At 38.3% G+C, this 13973-nt stretch overlaps 1 protein-coding gene across 3 annotated transcripts in view; it reads right to left on the reverse strand.

Annotated features, from left to right (window-relative positions):
* Positions 1 to 13973, reverse strand: part of TRAPPC9 (trafficking protein particle complex subunit 9) — a 451894-nt gene that overhangs the window by 422808 nt on the left and 15113 nt on the right. For all 3 annotated transcript variants that reach the window (XM_084281391.1, XM_084281390.1, XM_084281392.1), the window contains 3 exons: positions 11710 to 11835; positions 6264 to 6480; positions 3596 to 3739 (listed from right to left, as the gene is read on the reverse strand). In XM_084281391.1, the coding sequence (XP_084137517.1) occupies positions 3596 to 3739; positions 6264 to 6480; positions 11710 to 11835 (487 nt within the window). The remainder of the gene's footprint in view (positions 1 to 3595; positions 3740 to 6263; positions 6481 to 11709; positions 11836 to 13973) is intronic.

Here is a 13973-nt window from a genome sequence, read left to right on the forward strand (position 1 = left end):
TCCAAAGCGTGTCTGTAATGAAGCCCAGGATATTACTTGTAGTTTAGCTAGGGCTAAAACAAATTTTGTCGTGACAAAACGGAATACTTCTCCTCTTACCTTTGCCTGCTGGTTATCCAAGATCAGAAGACAGAACCAGCATCAAGAAGTCAGTGTGCACTTTCATATTTACTCCCGCGATCTCAAACTGCTTTGGGAACCAATCTACCAAATCTGCAGTTTGGCAGCAGAGGCTGCAGCTGTATTTAGTGATGTAAGAAGAATCAGTGCTGCAGAGGGATGACAGAAAGGCATCCTCACACGTTACGGGAAGTATTTCCAGATCTTGTTCTGTCTCTCACCTCGTGTCACTCACCTCAAGAATTGGGGCATCCAAAATGCTTGGTCAAGAGATGAAACATAACCCCTGCATGTTTCACGCAAGGCACAGTAATTACACTACTGATTAAGGAAGTATTAGACAGGCAGATCAGCAGAGATCTTGGATGTACAGCCCAACATCTTATCAGAACGCTGAGAAGCGTGAGAGCAGCCAGAGGACAGGAAGATCTTAATGGCTGAGATACACTAAGAAGCACTGGAAGGTGAATATTATTTCCCCAAGTAATAAAAGAGACCAACTTTGAGAATTTTTAATGAACTGAACTGGTCCAAAGAAGGCACAAAGCATCCCTCATTGCATGCCATACCACGAACAGTGAGAAAAGGTCACTTCTGTGCACTTTTGTCCTTGTCACCAGAGAAGCAACCAAAGCATCAGGTCTGATGGAGTTCAAAACCCACTGAACACCTGGAAGAACCTGAACTTGCAGGGGTGCCACACGTGCTTTCTGTAGGTCAATTCTGTGCGGATGGTCATGCTCCAGTAACTGCTGTTTTGAAGTAACTCTCTGTTTAGAAAAGCCCTCTCAGAATCATTTGTTCGCAGTATAAATTGCAGTCCTTCTAAGTACTATGGATACTATCAGAATCAATAAAAATCCGCCAGAAAATGTTGTTTTTCAGGTATCTGACCTCACACAAATTAAATTCAGCGTGAGCTGTACGTGGCATTAATGTTTCAAAAAGTGTTATGCAAAAGAGATGGATTTAATTCCAAGCAACTCCGCAACTGCACATTTTAATTCTTATTGAAAGAAGTGATTCTCGAGGGGTTGTTAACATTAAAACATAATGGTTGGAGATCACAGAGCTTTACAGCAGAGTTTGGTACCTCTTTTTGCTAACCAGACGATTGCATTTTACAGATTTATGTAACTAAATAGCTTAATTTTAAATCAGACTCTGATAACTCCCATTTATTTGATGATACTGTTACTTGGATTTGCATGCTTGGAAATTGTAGTTCCAGTAAATATACACAAAAATTGCGTTCTTAAAATAATTATCAGTGGCATTTAATTAATTCAAATACAAGAAAGCTTTGTTTTAAACACAGACTATTAGACAATGCATTTGTGTTCTGTGAATAGAAGCAAGAGCTCCTAATGAGATTTTTCATTACAAATACAAAATCTCATCCTCTTAAATTCGACTTGAAGCGGAAAGAAATCAAATTCTTCTGTCTGCTGAAATCCCAGTTTCTCAACTTCAGCTGAAGCAGTAAATGAACAGAAGTAGATTAAGAAGATAGAATGAGCCAATATTCATTTTCTGTGTCTACAAGGAGCAAATCCTCTGACATAAAAGGCTTACATTATGTCCCAGTACCAAAACTTTGCCTGGTAACTTCCTTCCAGTTTAAAGTTCTCACTTCCATTGGTTTTATTTTAAAGATGATGACCTGCAAATTCTGAATTTTAAATATAAGCATAGGATTTAACATGTATCCTCACTTAAAAGCTTTAAAAATAGGAAGTGTGTTTTATTTAAGAAAAAAATCGTTCTGGGTAAAAAATTCATTTTAAAAAGAGTGAATTTTCCTCTGCCTCTTAACTTCTAACGTGGCAACTTTCCATAGAGAATAATACTAAAATCTTAGTATTCCCTGGTGCTACCGTGTTATTTCAATTTCATAATGAAACCTTTATTTGGTAAAGAAAACCTTGAAGTTTCAGTCATGATTATCAGAGAAGAATACTAGTTATATCTTAAAATAACACTTTGTAAGAAGTTCATGATATAATAGAAAACGTTCACAGACTTTAAATAAGCAGTAAGTAGTAAAATTTTATGCATCCAAAGCATCTTGCTTTAGTCCTTTACTACAATCCATGGTTCAAGGGGGGTTCTTTGGTTTGTTTTGCCTAATAATAATGGAAGAAAAAAAAACACTATAAATGCACAATAATTTTCTATGCTAAATGAACCCTTGCACGATAACACACAAGAACAGTCCCAGAAGAATTAACCAAAAAGTTACAATCCAGAAATATGTTTCTGGTGCTCCCTGGTACTCTAGTTTGGAATACTCACCATGCCTGAGCACCACACTATCAGCAAAAGATTTCAAACACAATAGCGAGCTCTATTTTGGACCCCTTCAGCAGAAATGGCTAAAAAGATTCAGCTACATTTCAAACGTTTTGGAAAACACTGAGTTTTAATTTTTCAAAGACGGTAAACATCAGAGTTAAGATCTTATGAAGCTTTACTCAGACATGCAATGTTTGAAGACGAGAAAGACTTGAATTTCAGCTTTTTTTTTCCATACAGAGGAAATTGAAACACAGAACATTCATGAGATTCAAAACCTCGTGGCAAATACAAAAAAAATGTTGTTTTTAGGAACTTTTTAGGATTTGGGATTAGCAACAACATGTGGACATCTGTGGAACTGCTCAAAGCCTTTTCTTAAGTGAAGTTTCCCATACATAAATCAATGAAGCTTCATGGAAGAGCCCAGGAAAACCCAAAGACCTTTTCAACAGCAAATACGACCTACAGAGAGGCAGATAATTTATTCCACCAGCTCCTCTCTGTTCCTCTCCTTTCTCCATTACTGATTTGAGCCACTAAATTAACAAAGGAATTTGTGAATAGGCAAAAAGCTGAAGCCTGCCAACAAAATTCTTGGTTGCAGGAGTCACCAAAAAGAGACATTTGCACATTACTAAAGAAGAAAGGAGGAAAAACAACTGCTCAACTCAATTCCATCTTGTTCAGCTGCTACAAATTCATTGCCATGAACACAGGGACAATGACTGTGCCTACTTCCTTCAAGGGCTTCTTTAGCAGAGAATCTTCTAGATTGGAAAAGACCCTCAAAGACCATCGAAGTCTAACCAACAAGCTGACCTGCCAAGCCCCATCACTAAGCTACGTCCCTAGCACCACATCCACACATCCCAAATTAAGCCCTCCAATCATACACCAAATATTTACAGAGGAAACTGAGCATTAGGCTTGAGGCAGTCAATCAGCAGAGGGAAAACATTTTAAAAAGTTTTCTTTTAGCTGCTACATATCAAGGTCAGGACACTGCAATATTTAAAATTAATAACGCTGTATGCTTGATTGATTGCCATCAAACAGAACTCTAACTTCTGTCCTCTCCTCTACTTCTCAAATTAAGCATACTTCAAAACAAAGTCACGTTATTTGACTGTAGGACTGAAGAAAATGCAGGAAACTCTCCTCTTTTTTAAAATCATACCTTGGTCAGAAAGAAAATCCAGCATGGTCTGGAGAAGGAAGGACAGATGCCTGACAGACAGCGCAGGATTGCCCATTCTCCTGGAGGCGTACACGAGTTCATGAAGCAACCGCATCTGTACTGCAGCCCAGCCTCGGTGAGTTCCTACAAAATAAGCAATTTTTAAGCTAGAAGTCATCAAAAAACAATCAGATTTGGTTTTCTGTATATTCTAAGCAGCAATTTAATGATACTTAGATTTAAATCACCCAACAGAACCAATAATTACAGAACCCAAAGCTTGGACTCAAAACAGTAGGAAAAATAGGGGCTTTGGGTTTGTTGTATATTTGAACATAAAGCAATTTTTGTTTCATATGCCTGCCTATTGACTAAATTTATCATTAGAACTGAGAAAATGAAGTTAACACTTCTCATAAAGAAAAAATAATGCAATATACAATTTTTAACTTCTTCAAACAAGAAATTCATTCAAGATTTAAGACAGAAACTTCACTTTCATCTAAATTCAGTACTTCCTAAATCTCTCCAAGGATCAAGCAAAAAATTTTCTCCCAATACTTTCCTCACCTTTAAAAGTCAGATAAAAAAAGCCCTAGACTACAGGACACGAGGCACATCTCCTGACTATTATTAGTCTTAAAAACTAAGTTTCAGACCACAAATTATTTCAAATTTGCCAGGTTTCTATGAGAACAATAAGCAGTGCATCATAACGTAGGCTTTCTTTTGAAAATGTAATATTCAGTACACTTTTTTTTTTTTATGAAACTTAACCTGCTTTTAGGTCATTCAAGGAGTTATGGTTTTAAACTAAAAAAGGGAGATTTAGATCGGATATTTGGAAGAAATTCTTCCCTCAGAGGATGGTGAGGCCCTGGCACAGGCTGCCCAGAGAAGCTGTGGATGCCCCATCCCTGGAGGTGCTCAAGGCCAGCCTGGATGGGGCTTTGGGCAAGCTGGGCTGGTGGGAGGTGTCCCTGCCCATGGCAGGGGGTTGGGATTAAATGGGCTTTAAGGTCCCTTCCACCCCAAACCATTCTGTGGTTCTATGATCAGTAGCAAGCAAAAGCAGTAATCGTTAAATAACACACATTCTAAGATGTGCAATACTTCATAAACTTCTAAACAGTCTTCTTTGTAGTACTACCCTTCAGCAGTTGGCTAACTTTTCTAGAAATAATTCCTTGAACCAAATCTTAAGGAGTTTTTTATTGTTTATATCAACATGAGGTTATTTTTCACACGTGAAATGCCATTCTTACCAAGCACTGCTTACAATTTGCAGTAATCCTTCCATGTTTCTGCAATAGCCAGGGCAAGATCTGACAATTTTTAGGGGTAAAACCTGACAAAGCACTTCAGTGCAACATAAAGGCAAGGTAAAAATGAAAGATAAACACCAATCATCTTTTTTTCCTTAACAGACAGTTCTCGCAAAATTTCTACAAATTTTCCACCCAAAACAAACCCACACCAGTCTTCAAACTGGAATCTCAACAGTTGATAGCCAGTGAATTTGCACAAAAGGGAGAAGAATCTTCCAGCTGCAGTTTATTCTTATTTAAACCAGTTCAGTCTTATTACTAGGGAACCTCACTGCCTTTTCCGTTGATGTTCAGCCCCTGTTTGCTGCTCCACTCCCGCAGCAACATCATTAAGTGAATGCTCACAAACACTACACAAAAAGAATTCGAGATTTTGGGCAACCCAGGAAAGCTTGCTCAGGACTCCCAAGTTCCCAAGCAGCACATTATCTGTCTCTTCTTTTACAGGGAAAATGTGGTGCAGTATATTAACATAAAGACTTTTTAAAAATGATTATTTTATATACAGCTTTAGATAACATTGATGCCAAATTAAAAAATGTTCAAATATAGCTTACCTAAAAAAGGACAGCAGACATTAAAAAAAACTCGGAGAACACAGTACTTAACAGCAACAAGAACAGTTACTTGTTGCAGGCTGGTTTGGGTGGTGTTTGTTTTTTAAATAAATGCAAAAAAAATAGCAACTTTAAAAATATACAGCATCTAAAAATTGCTTAAATGTCTTAACCAAGAGCTAGTCTTACAGATAATGTCACACCAATTTAACTTGTGGAAGAATGTGACATTGATACAGATATATATATATATATATATATATATAATATATAAATAAATATATAATATAAAGTACGTACATGCTTGTAATTATACCTGTATATAATGTATATGTGTCTATATATAAAGACGTAAAAGAATCTTTTATTCTTCAAATAAAAGCCAACAAATACCCAGAGGAATACAATTTCTGAGACACAAGTCAGAGGCAGCTAATTGAAAAATAGCTATAGACATAAAACATGACCTGTTCTGTACTGAGAAATGTATCATCACAAGACATTTTTGAAACAGTGGAAGGGAAGCTCTCACTAATAAAACGCATTTGCTGCAGGCAGATGAATTCAGCAAGACGTTCAGCAGTGGCACTCAGAAATTCAAACTACTGGAAGCAGCAGCAGCAAAAAGTAAAGGTGCTGCTAAAAGAACTGCTTTATTTGCCACAATTAGTGACAGATAGGTAAAGGATTTGAGTTTTATTTGAAATATCTCAAGGAAATGAGTTACAGAAAGCCAACTGAGTGACCTAGTTAGCAAACACACACTTTCCCAGCGACACTAACCTTTGCTGAAATCCTTAGGATCCAAGGATAAGCTATAGCCAGGGAGAGTTTCCAAAAGCAGTTTGTAGCACGCCCTCCAGCCAGGCTCTGGGATGCTGGGAGCAGCGCACTGCATCGCTGCTATACGCTTGAAAAAAGCGGATTTGCGGTGAAAACCAATACGCTCGTACAGCTCGGAAAGAATGCTGTAACGCTGGATTTTTTCTTCTTCTGAAAGCTGAAATTTAAAGGGAAAATAGGAAATAATTGGTTTTAATAATTTTAAAAAAGCATATATCTGAGTAACAGAAAAAAAAAAAAAAGTGGCAGGGGGAAATGTAGCAGGCAACTCCAACAGCCCAGAAGGCCAGCGAGTTCGCACATAGCCAGTCCTGGCAGCTCCTACTGCCAGGAAAATCTACACTTGCTTCAAGTTCAACTGCTACCGAAAACAGTGAAGATGCATTTCTTTATTAACTTGTCATTTGTACTAACAAATAAGTAGTCAAAGCAGTCAAACATACCTAACCAGCTCCGTATTTTAGGGATGATATTTGTCATGATACTCATGTGCATGGTAAGAACACAAAATACACCACGACCAAACTCAATTGATTTACCAAGTGAAGTGTCTTCACCAGTTTAAGAGAAAACCTGATAGCTGATCTTGAAATCTCAGGCTATGAAAGCAAAGAAACTTAATGCCTCGATTTTTATGAGTCTCTAATCTTGTCAACCACAAAATATGCAGTGCATGATACCATACATATGCAGACTGTCAACTAGCGAGGTAGAATTTAGTGAAAGGTTAAGTGTCATTAAGCTTAAAGTTCATACAAACTTGGTAAGGAACTACCAACACACACTGTGGCTCGTAAATATGCTGGCACAAGTCCCAGGTAATCATTCCTTCACCCTGGCATGCTCTATTTCTTCTATGCAAAAGAAGAAACTTCTGCAAGAGTCTCAAAGTTATCAGCTACTTCATGTCTACGTTCCAGCAACAAGCATTAATGAGTCCTGAAAGTGGATCCATGCTGACATCTAGTGCACAACATCCAACACGCACAACCAAAAGCATTACAAAATATTTCCCATTACTAAGAATTATTCCTGAAAATAGGTTAGCAGCTTTACAGGAACGCACAAAGTTCATACAAAAATAGCACTAATGGACAAGAAACACTATTTCTGCCACTCTTATTGCAAAATTCAAAGCATCAATCTGTGAATTCTGTTTAAATTCAGATACTTCAAGACTTACAAAGTCAAAAGATACCAGCCACGCTAGTAAATTTTGCAGAAATTATTAGGTTTTACGAAATATCGAAATGTTTTTAGTCCTGTAAATCCTGACAGAATTACAAAAATTTGATCTGTTTTCACAAGTCACTACTAATTTTAGGCACAGGGATAGGACCAAAAAAGGCCCAAAGAGACTTGGAGTTTTCAGGGCGCACCATGACCTTATCTGATAGCTCAAATCCTAGTAGGTCAAAAGATTAAGAGACATAGACAGACTAGCAAATGCTTTGGGGTGGTTTTGGACAGTTTTTGAAGCTGAAATTGATATTTCCATCAGACCTGACAACACAAGCTAATGCACAATGCAGAAACAAAGCCAGCCACGTAACAGACCAACCCTGTAACTGCAGTTGTGAAAAGGCAACTGCACCAAGCTGAAAACCATCAATAAATGCAGCTGGAAGGAAAACAAGGCACAAAAGTATGACACAGATCAATTTTAATGCAGTTTATCAGAATCCCCAAAAGCTAGCATCTGGAAAGAACGTGAGGTGTTACATTAAGTTCACCTACTCTAGCTGAGAAGCTGCTCCAACTTTTTTCTTCTTCTTTTCCCTATTTGTGTCATTTTTTAAAAGCTAGAAAATCAAAAAATGGCAGCAGAATTGAAAGGGGCATGAGCGGATCAAGTATTGCAGTTAGAAAAGCTTAAATAAATTATCAAAACGATTTCTCAAATATGAAATCTGTGTTCACATACTATGGAAACTGAAGTTTAAGATAGGAAGAGAAAGGGCCACGATAGCTCTTTAGATGAACATGAGCACTCGCTAACTGGAACAGCTAGCAGATAAAAAATGCTCTGCAAGTTTTATTTTTGTCCTGTTTGAGTAAGTTTTTAACACTTCCCTAGCTTGTGGCTCAATGGCTGTCCATACAGCTACTCAACCATTTCTTGCAGTTGCAGGAAATCATGTTTCTTCCTGGCAACAAAGATAGCAAGGCTGCATTTTCCCTGGGCATAAATAGTTCAGTGTTACCACCTAGGGGCTTAAAAGAAAGAAGAAAACAATCCCACGCAAACACAACAAATAATTAATTTGGGGAAGATTGCAGCAGGGTTCAGCAGACAACATCTTTCCTGGCCTTATAGATTTGTGAAAGATACTCCATGGATGTGAGATAGCCAACATGTGAGGCACAGCTTCTTTTCAACCTGGTTCATTTTCATTTGATTGTTGTAACAAACCGAGTTAGCACCCACAGCTGTGAAGGCTGTACTTCACTATCCAAGCAGCCGAGCCCACAGTTTTAAGACAAGCTTTAAAGAGGGAAGCTTTTTACATGGGTTAATTATTCCTTGCTACATTCAAAGAAGCTTCTATAACCTCACTTTCTTTGTAATTGGCAGTTACAATTCATTCCTCACAACTGGATGCAACGAGAAGTCTTATGGCCCTGGAGCTCTCCTACCATCAGAAAACACCAGTTACGTTATTTTACCAGACAGGCCTGAATTTTACAATTCAGGAGACTGGATATATGTGGAAAGAAATCAGTTTTCCTTCACATCAGAGGCACACGCTTTATATTTTGAGGTGTTTTTTTGCCTACCGTTAGTTGTGCTGACGTTCTGCCTACCTGCAAGAGAAAGACACAGCCCCCACTTTGCTTCTCTAACTTAAGACGACTCCTCTTTCAGGTCAGCCCAAATTAGAAGTACAATTGTTATCTGCTTCCATGCTGTGCACAATAAATCCTGAAAAGGCAGAAATATAATTCCCAGCCACACCGTCCTATATGGAAAACTGATCCCCCAACACTGGCAAGATCCCATTACTCACATCTTAATACTGCTTCAGAAACATTTCCACCTGAGAAAATGACAAAACAGCAGATATGATCGTATGATGAATGATGAGTTATGTCATCCTTGACTGAAATCAAGGCAGTTTAAGGTTAGTTCTCAGCACTGGATAACCCAGTATCATCACAGTGACGTGTTGTTGTTGAAGAACCTGTCATATAAAACGCTTCCAGAGGGGCATCACCATGATTTGACAGCTGACATCAGGAAATGGCCAAGGGATAATCAGGCATATGGTGCAGAAAGGAATATACAGTGGGAAAGAGTATTTCTAATACAATAAATACTACTCTGAACTACTAATATGATTCCAAAAGAATCACTGAATACCACTTGAGAAGCAAAAAAAAAAAATGATCATGCTCCTTAGTATCAAAATTTAACCTGTTTCTTTCCCAGAACGTATCCTGCTGAGTACCATCACCATCTGGCTTCATCTCCCACATGATGCAAACACTCCCTGCATTAGCTCCCTAAATTCAGACTGAGCTATGACAAAAATACACAGTATTCCCCATTTTTATTTCAAGGTTTCCCAGACAGTGGGAGACGGGGCATTTATAGTGTGTACGTGCACAGAGATTTATCTGTGGGGTCAAACAGCTGCCATACATCAAGTTCAAAGTTCCTTTAGGGAAAAAACAAAGCAGAAAGACGGAGAGAGCAGCTAGCTACTAAGATAAGCAGCAGGGCCTCCGGGATGCCCTTCTCTGATTGTTCTCTCCAACGCAGCAGGTGACAGAAGTGACGATGCCTTCTCGCCGTGCTTTCTCACTACGTCCTTCTCATCAGGACCTGCTCAATCCCTGAATTGTTTCTGGTTGTGACACTACAGAGCTGGCTGGTGCGAGCTTTGATCAGGACAGGGGCTGCATTCTGAGCAGCTGCCGAGCTTTGTGCATGTTTATTACAAGGTAATTATTAGCAGCTACTTAAATGCCTTTATAGACTTTGCCAGTTAGTAAAGTTAATCCTATTTTTTTTTTCCTCTAATATAAACTTCAAGTTACAGCATCAGTGAGAAGAGGGAGGAGAACAAGTGATTCTCATAATAATAATTGCTCCCTTAATCAACACAACCTAAGAGCAATACCCAAGCTTGCAGGCCAAGCAAATGACAACGCAACAACAAAAAAAAAAGGGAAAATTACTGGCTCAGGAGCTTCACAAAAATCCTGCCACAACAGCGTGCATGAAAGGCTACTGAGCTGCCAGTTTAAGCCACTGGAGAATTAAGGGGAAGGCAAAGATTGCAGCAGTTAAGACACCCTGTGACAAAATTGATGATTTATATGATAGTTGATTAACTAATTAAATTTTCATTCTTCTTTGGTTAGAAAAAAAATTGAGACATTGTACAGATTTAATAAGCAAAAGATTATCTACAAATTGAAGAAATTATTGTACCCCCCTTATAAATTTGCTGTCCCAATCTGGGCTTTAGCTCAGTGGTGTGGATTTCAACTGCTGGTTTTACCAAGACACAATGAGCAAAAGAGGAAAAATAGTAAGAAATGTAACATTTCTTTTTTTATGAATTGTTTCCACCAAACCAGTTTGGTTTGATTTTTTTACGTTTTTTTCTGGTAACCAGTTACACCAAGCATGAGACACTGATAATATCTTGTTCTGTTGTAGTACTGAGCATCAGCTTCTCAGTATGAGAGTGAGCTCACCAAAACTCACCGTCTTCATTTCAGACTGGAGAGGCTCTGGATAATCTCTGCAGGAATTGTGTTATAGAGCCAGTTTTGTGATTACAAATAAACATTTTCAAGTCTTCCCTGAAGTGAAAAGGTCTACGCCTAATTTTCTCCTCCCCATGCTCCCCATTTTTCTCACAGTTCCAAATACTTTTTTTTTTTTTCCCCCTCTGAATTCCTTTCTGACTTGGCATTACCCAGACACAGCACTGCACAACAAAAACTCAACTGAGTAACAATACAGTTATACTCTAAGCTCACTCTGTGAAAGGCCATTCCTAGTTTCATTAAACAAGATACAATCAAGAAAGAAATCCAAGGCAGGAGATCTGCCTTAAGCAGCTATTTTTCCCTAGCACAACAACTCAAGAGAATAAGAATGGCACGTTTTGTCTTCAGGAGAGAAAATAACTGCTAGAGTCTCTTATCTCAACCTAAGTCCTCCTATTTTTAAATGAGTTGTAAAGACCTTCTTAAAGCAGTCTCAGAGAGATGAAAACCATCAGAAGTCCCACTGAGAAGCAAGTAGTAGATGGTTTCCACATCTGTGATACAGAAATGAAACTGGAGTCTCCTAAATCTCTGTAATTTTAACATCTGAGTGTAACCTCTCCAACAGGAACGGGAAAGTCATGGGATGTTGTGCACATACCTGACGAAGATTGATATAAACTGCATTCTGAAGGAACTCAGAGGCTTCCATGCTCCTCTTCTGTATTGCGAGGACTCTCACTGCCTTCACGCAGGCTTCCAGTTCAATCACACCAGCATTCTTGTACTTGGAGAGAGAAAGTTTAAATAATATTAAGTATGGCACCTGTTAGATTTGATAAGTATTTCTCCCCAGCACGTAAATCAGCTGTCACAGCTTCCAAACCCCAGCAATTCCCTAACGCTAGTGACTACACTTAAACTATCAATATGTGCCCAAGTGAAAATTAAGGTGCCATCTGAAACGTAATTATGCAAAACAACAGTTTTCATCCTTTTCCCTCTTTTTTATTATTTTCAGACACCACAGAGCTTCAAGTCTTTGAGTTCAGATGAGGAGAAAAGTTGGGAATATGGGCATCAATTTAGGTAACCTCATACACATGGTGTGTGTCTACAAGAAAGTAACAGATTCGACCTGCACAGGATAATACCTCTATAAGCTCAAGGCTGGTAATAGGCAGGTCAGTTTTACAATTACTCTTCACCACCTAAAACTGTTCTATCAAGGTAAATGGGGGATTTATTTTGTCTATTCTACTGATCACAAAATGTATTATATAGCAGAGGAAGCTGTACCAACAGAACTGTAGTTTTTACTCCATCGATTTTCTCTTTAGTTAAAGCAGTATCATTGATCACAGGTGAATTACAAACCATTCCAAGTCTTCTAATATCTAGCTGATACCGTTTTCTGTAAATTAATGTTTTATTTTCATTACGCAGCTTGCCTAAGAAAAGCCAGAAACAACACAGAGGTGCATTGATCCGTTTGAGCTCAGGCATCACAGGCAATCTTCCAGACAAACAATCTGATCTCGTTATTTCCCCAAACAGTGCCCATATTGGACGTGTGAATCTCCTGCTTAACTTAAAGTCTTGTATGTTTGGAGCTTAATGGGGGGAAATAAAGCCCTGAATGAAACACAGAAATAGCTCCAGAGAAGCACAGATCCATCTTCCTTCCTTAAGTGCTCGAGACATCAGCAAAAGTGAAGTGTGGGAGATCGAATCCATTTGAGAAGCTGATGTGAAAGTTTTTTATGCTTAGTGATGACATCAAAAAATGTGTAGAAAGTACTGCTTCCTCAGCATTACAGCTGAGAGCTGTTCTGCCTGTAGGGCTTAGACAACAGCTAAATAAACTTGTCTTGAACAGCCACAGCTCAGTCCCAAGGCAAAGTTCTTTGTTATTTGCAAGTGAAGCTTATTATTACTTGCTGAGAGCATACCAGATATGATTATAATCAAAATATAAATAACCTCCCCAAAACAAAGTCCAAAATTTAAAGAAATCATATCCTTGCTAGATGAGCAACTTAAGGTAACATAAAAAGCTGAATACATACTTGAGGATTACTGCTGTATTGGTGAAACTGCCCCCCAAACTATCACATTCTCTTGCTTCTGCTCATCAATTAACTCATGGACATGATTTATCTTGTCTCATTTGGAGAGTCTCCCTTCAATACAAGTGTGGGAATGACATCTCATCTTTAAAGATACTTCTAAAATCAAAGCCTAACTGAAATGAAGAAGTGATTAAAGCGTATATAACTACATCATAACGCAATTAAACTCAGCTTTAGTGTTGATGAGGATATTGAGCTACTCGTATCACAGTATGAAATCAAATTTTTTCCTCTATACTATACTACCAATGCAAATATTAAGCTACCTTACTACCTTAAGCTCTGAACATTTGCACAAAAAATCCCCCAATAAAGTTCCTGTAGAGCTGAGAACTATTTAATTTTCTAAATCCTCATAAATGAGTGTTTGTCCTTCTCGTGGCCTTTCCTTTGTCCTTTCCTCATGACCACACACGTTAAATACAAGCTTCCCTTAACAGTCCTGTAAAATCACATCCATCATCAGCAACCCCTTCATAAACTCCTGAATTCCCCAGAGATCATTCCAGCAGGCACAATAAATAAGCTTGCATTCAGCTCCCACAATGCATAAAAGCATCCATAAAGTTGCTGAGGTATGTAATAAAAACTATAAACATACCTAATAGTTAACAAACCTCCCCAACATTCAATACTTCTGCTTGAGAGTGCTTTAAATATTTAGGACAATTAATCCAAAACCTCCAGGTACAAGCAGGCACAGTGAATATTTCACTCAGTGCCTTGCTATTGCAGGTGTAATGCAATTTGTAAAAACTGTAATGCTTTAGAATATACTCTCAAACCAAAAACC

This window comes from Netta rufina (genome assembly GCF_964035555.1).
Source record: "Netta rufina genome assembly, chromosome: 2".
In the NCBI taxonomy this organism is placed as follows: domain Eukaryota; kingdom Metazoa; phylum Chordata; class Aves; order Anseriformes; family Anatidae; genus Netta; species Netta rufina.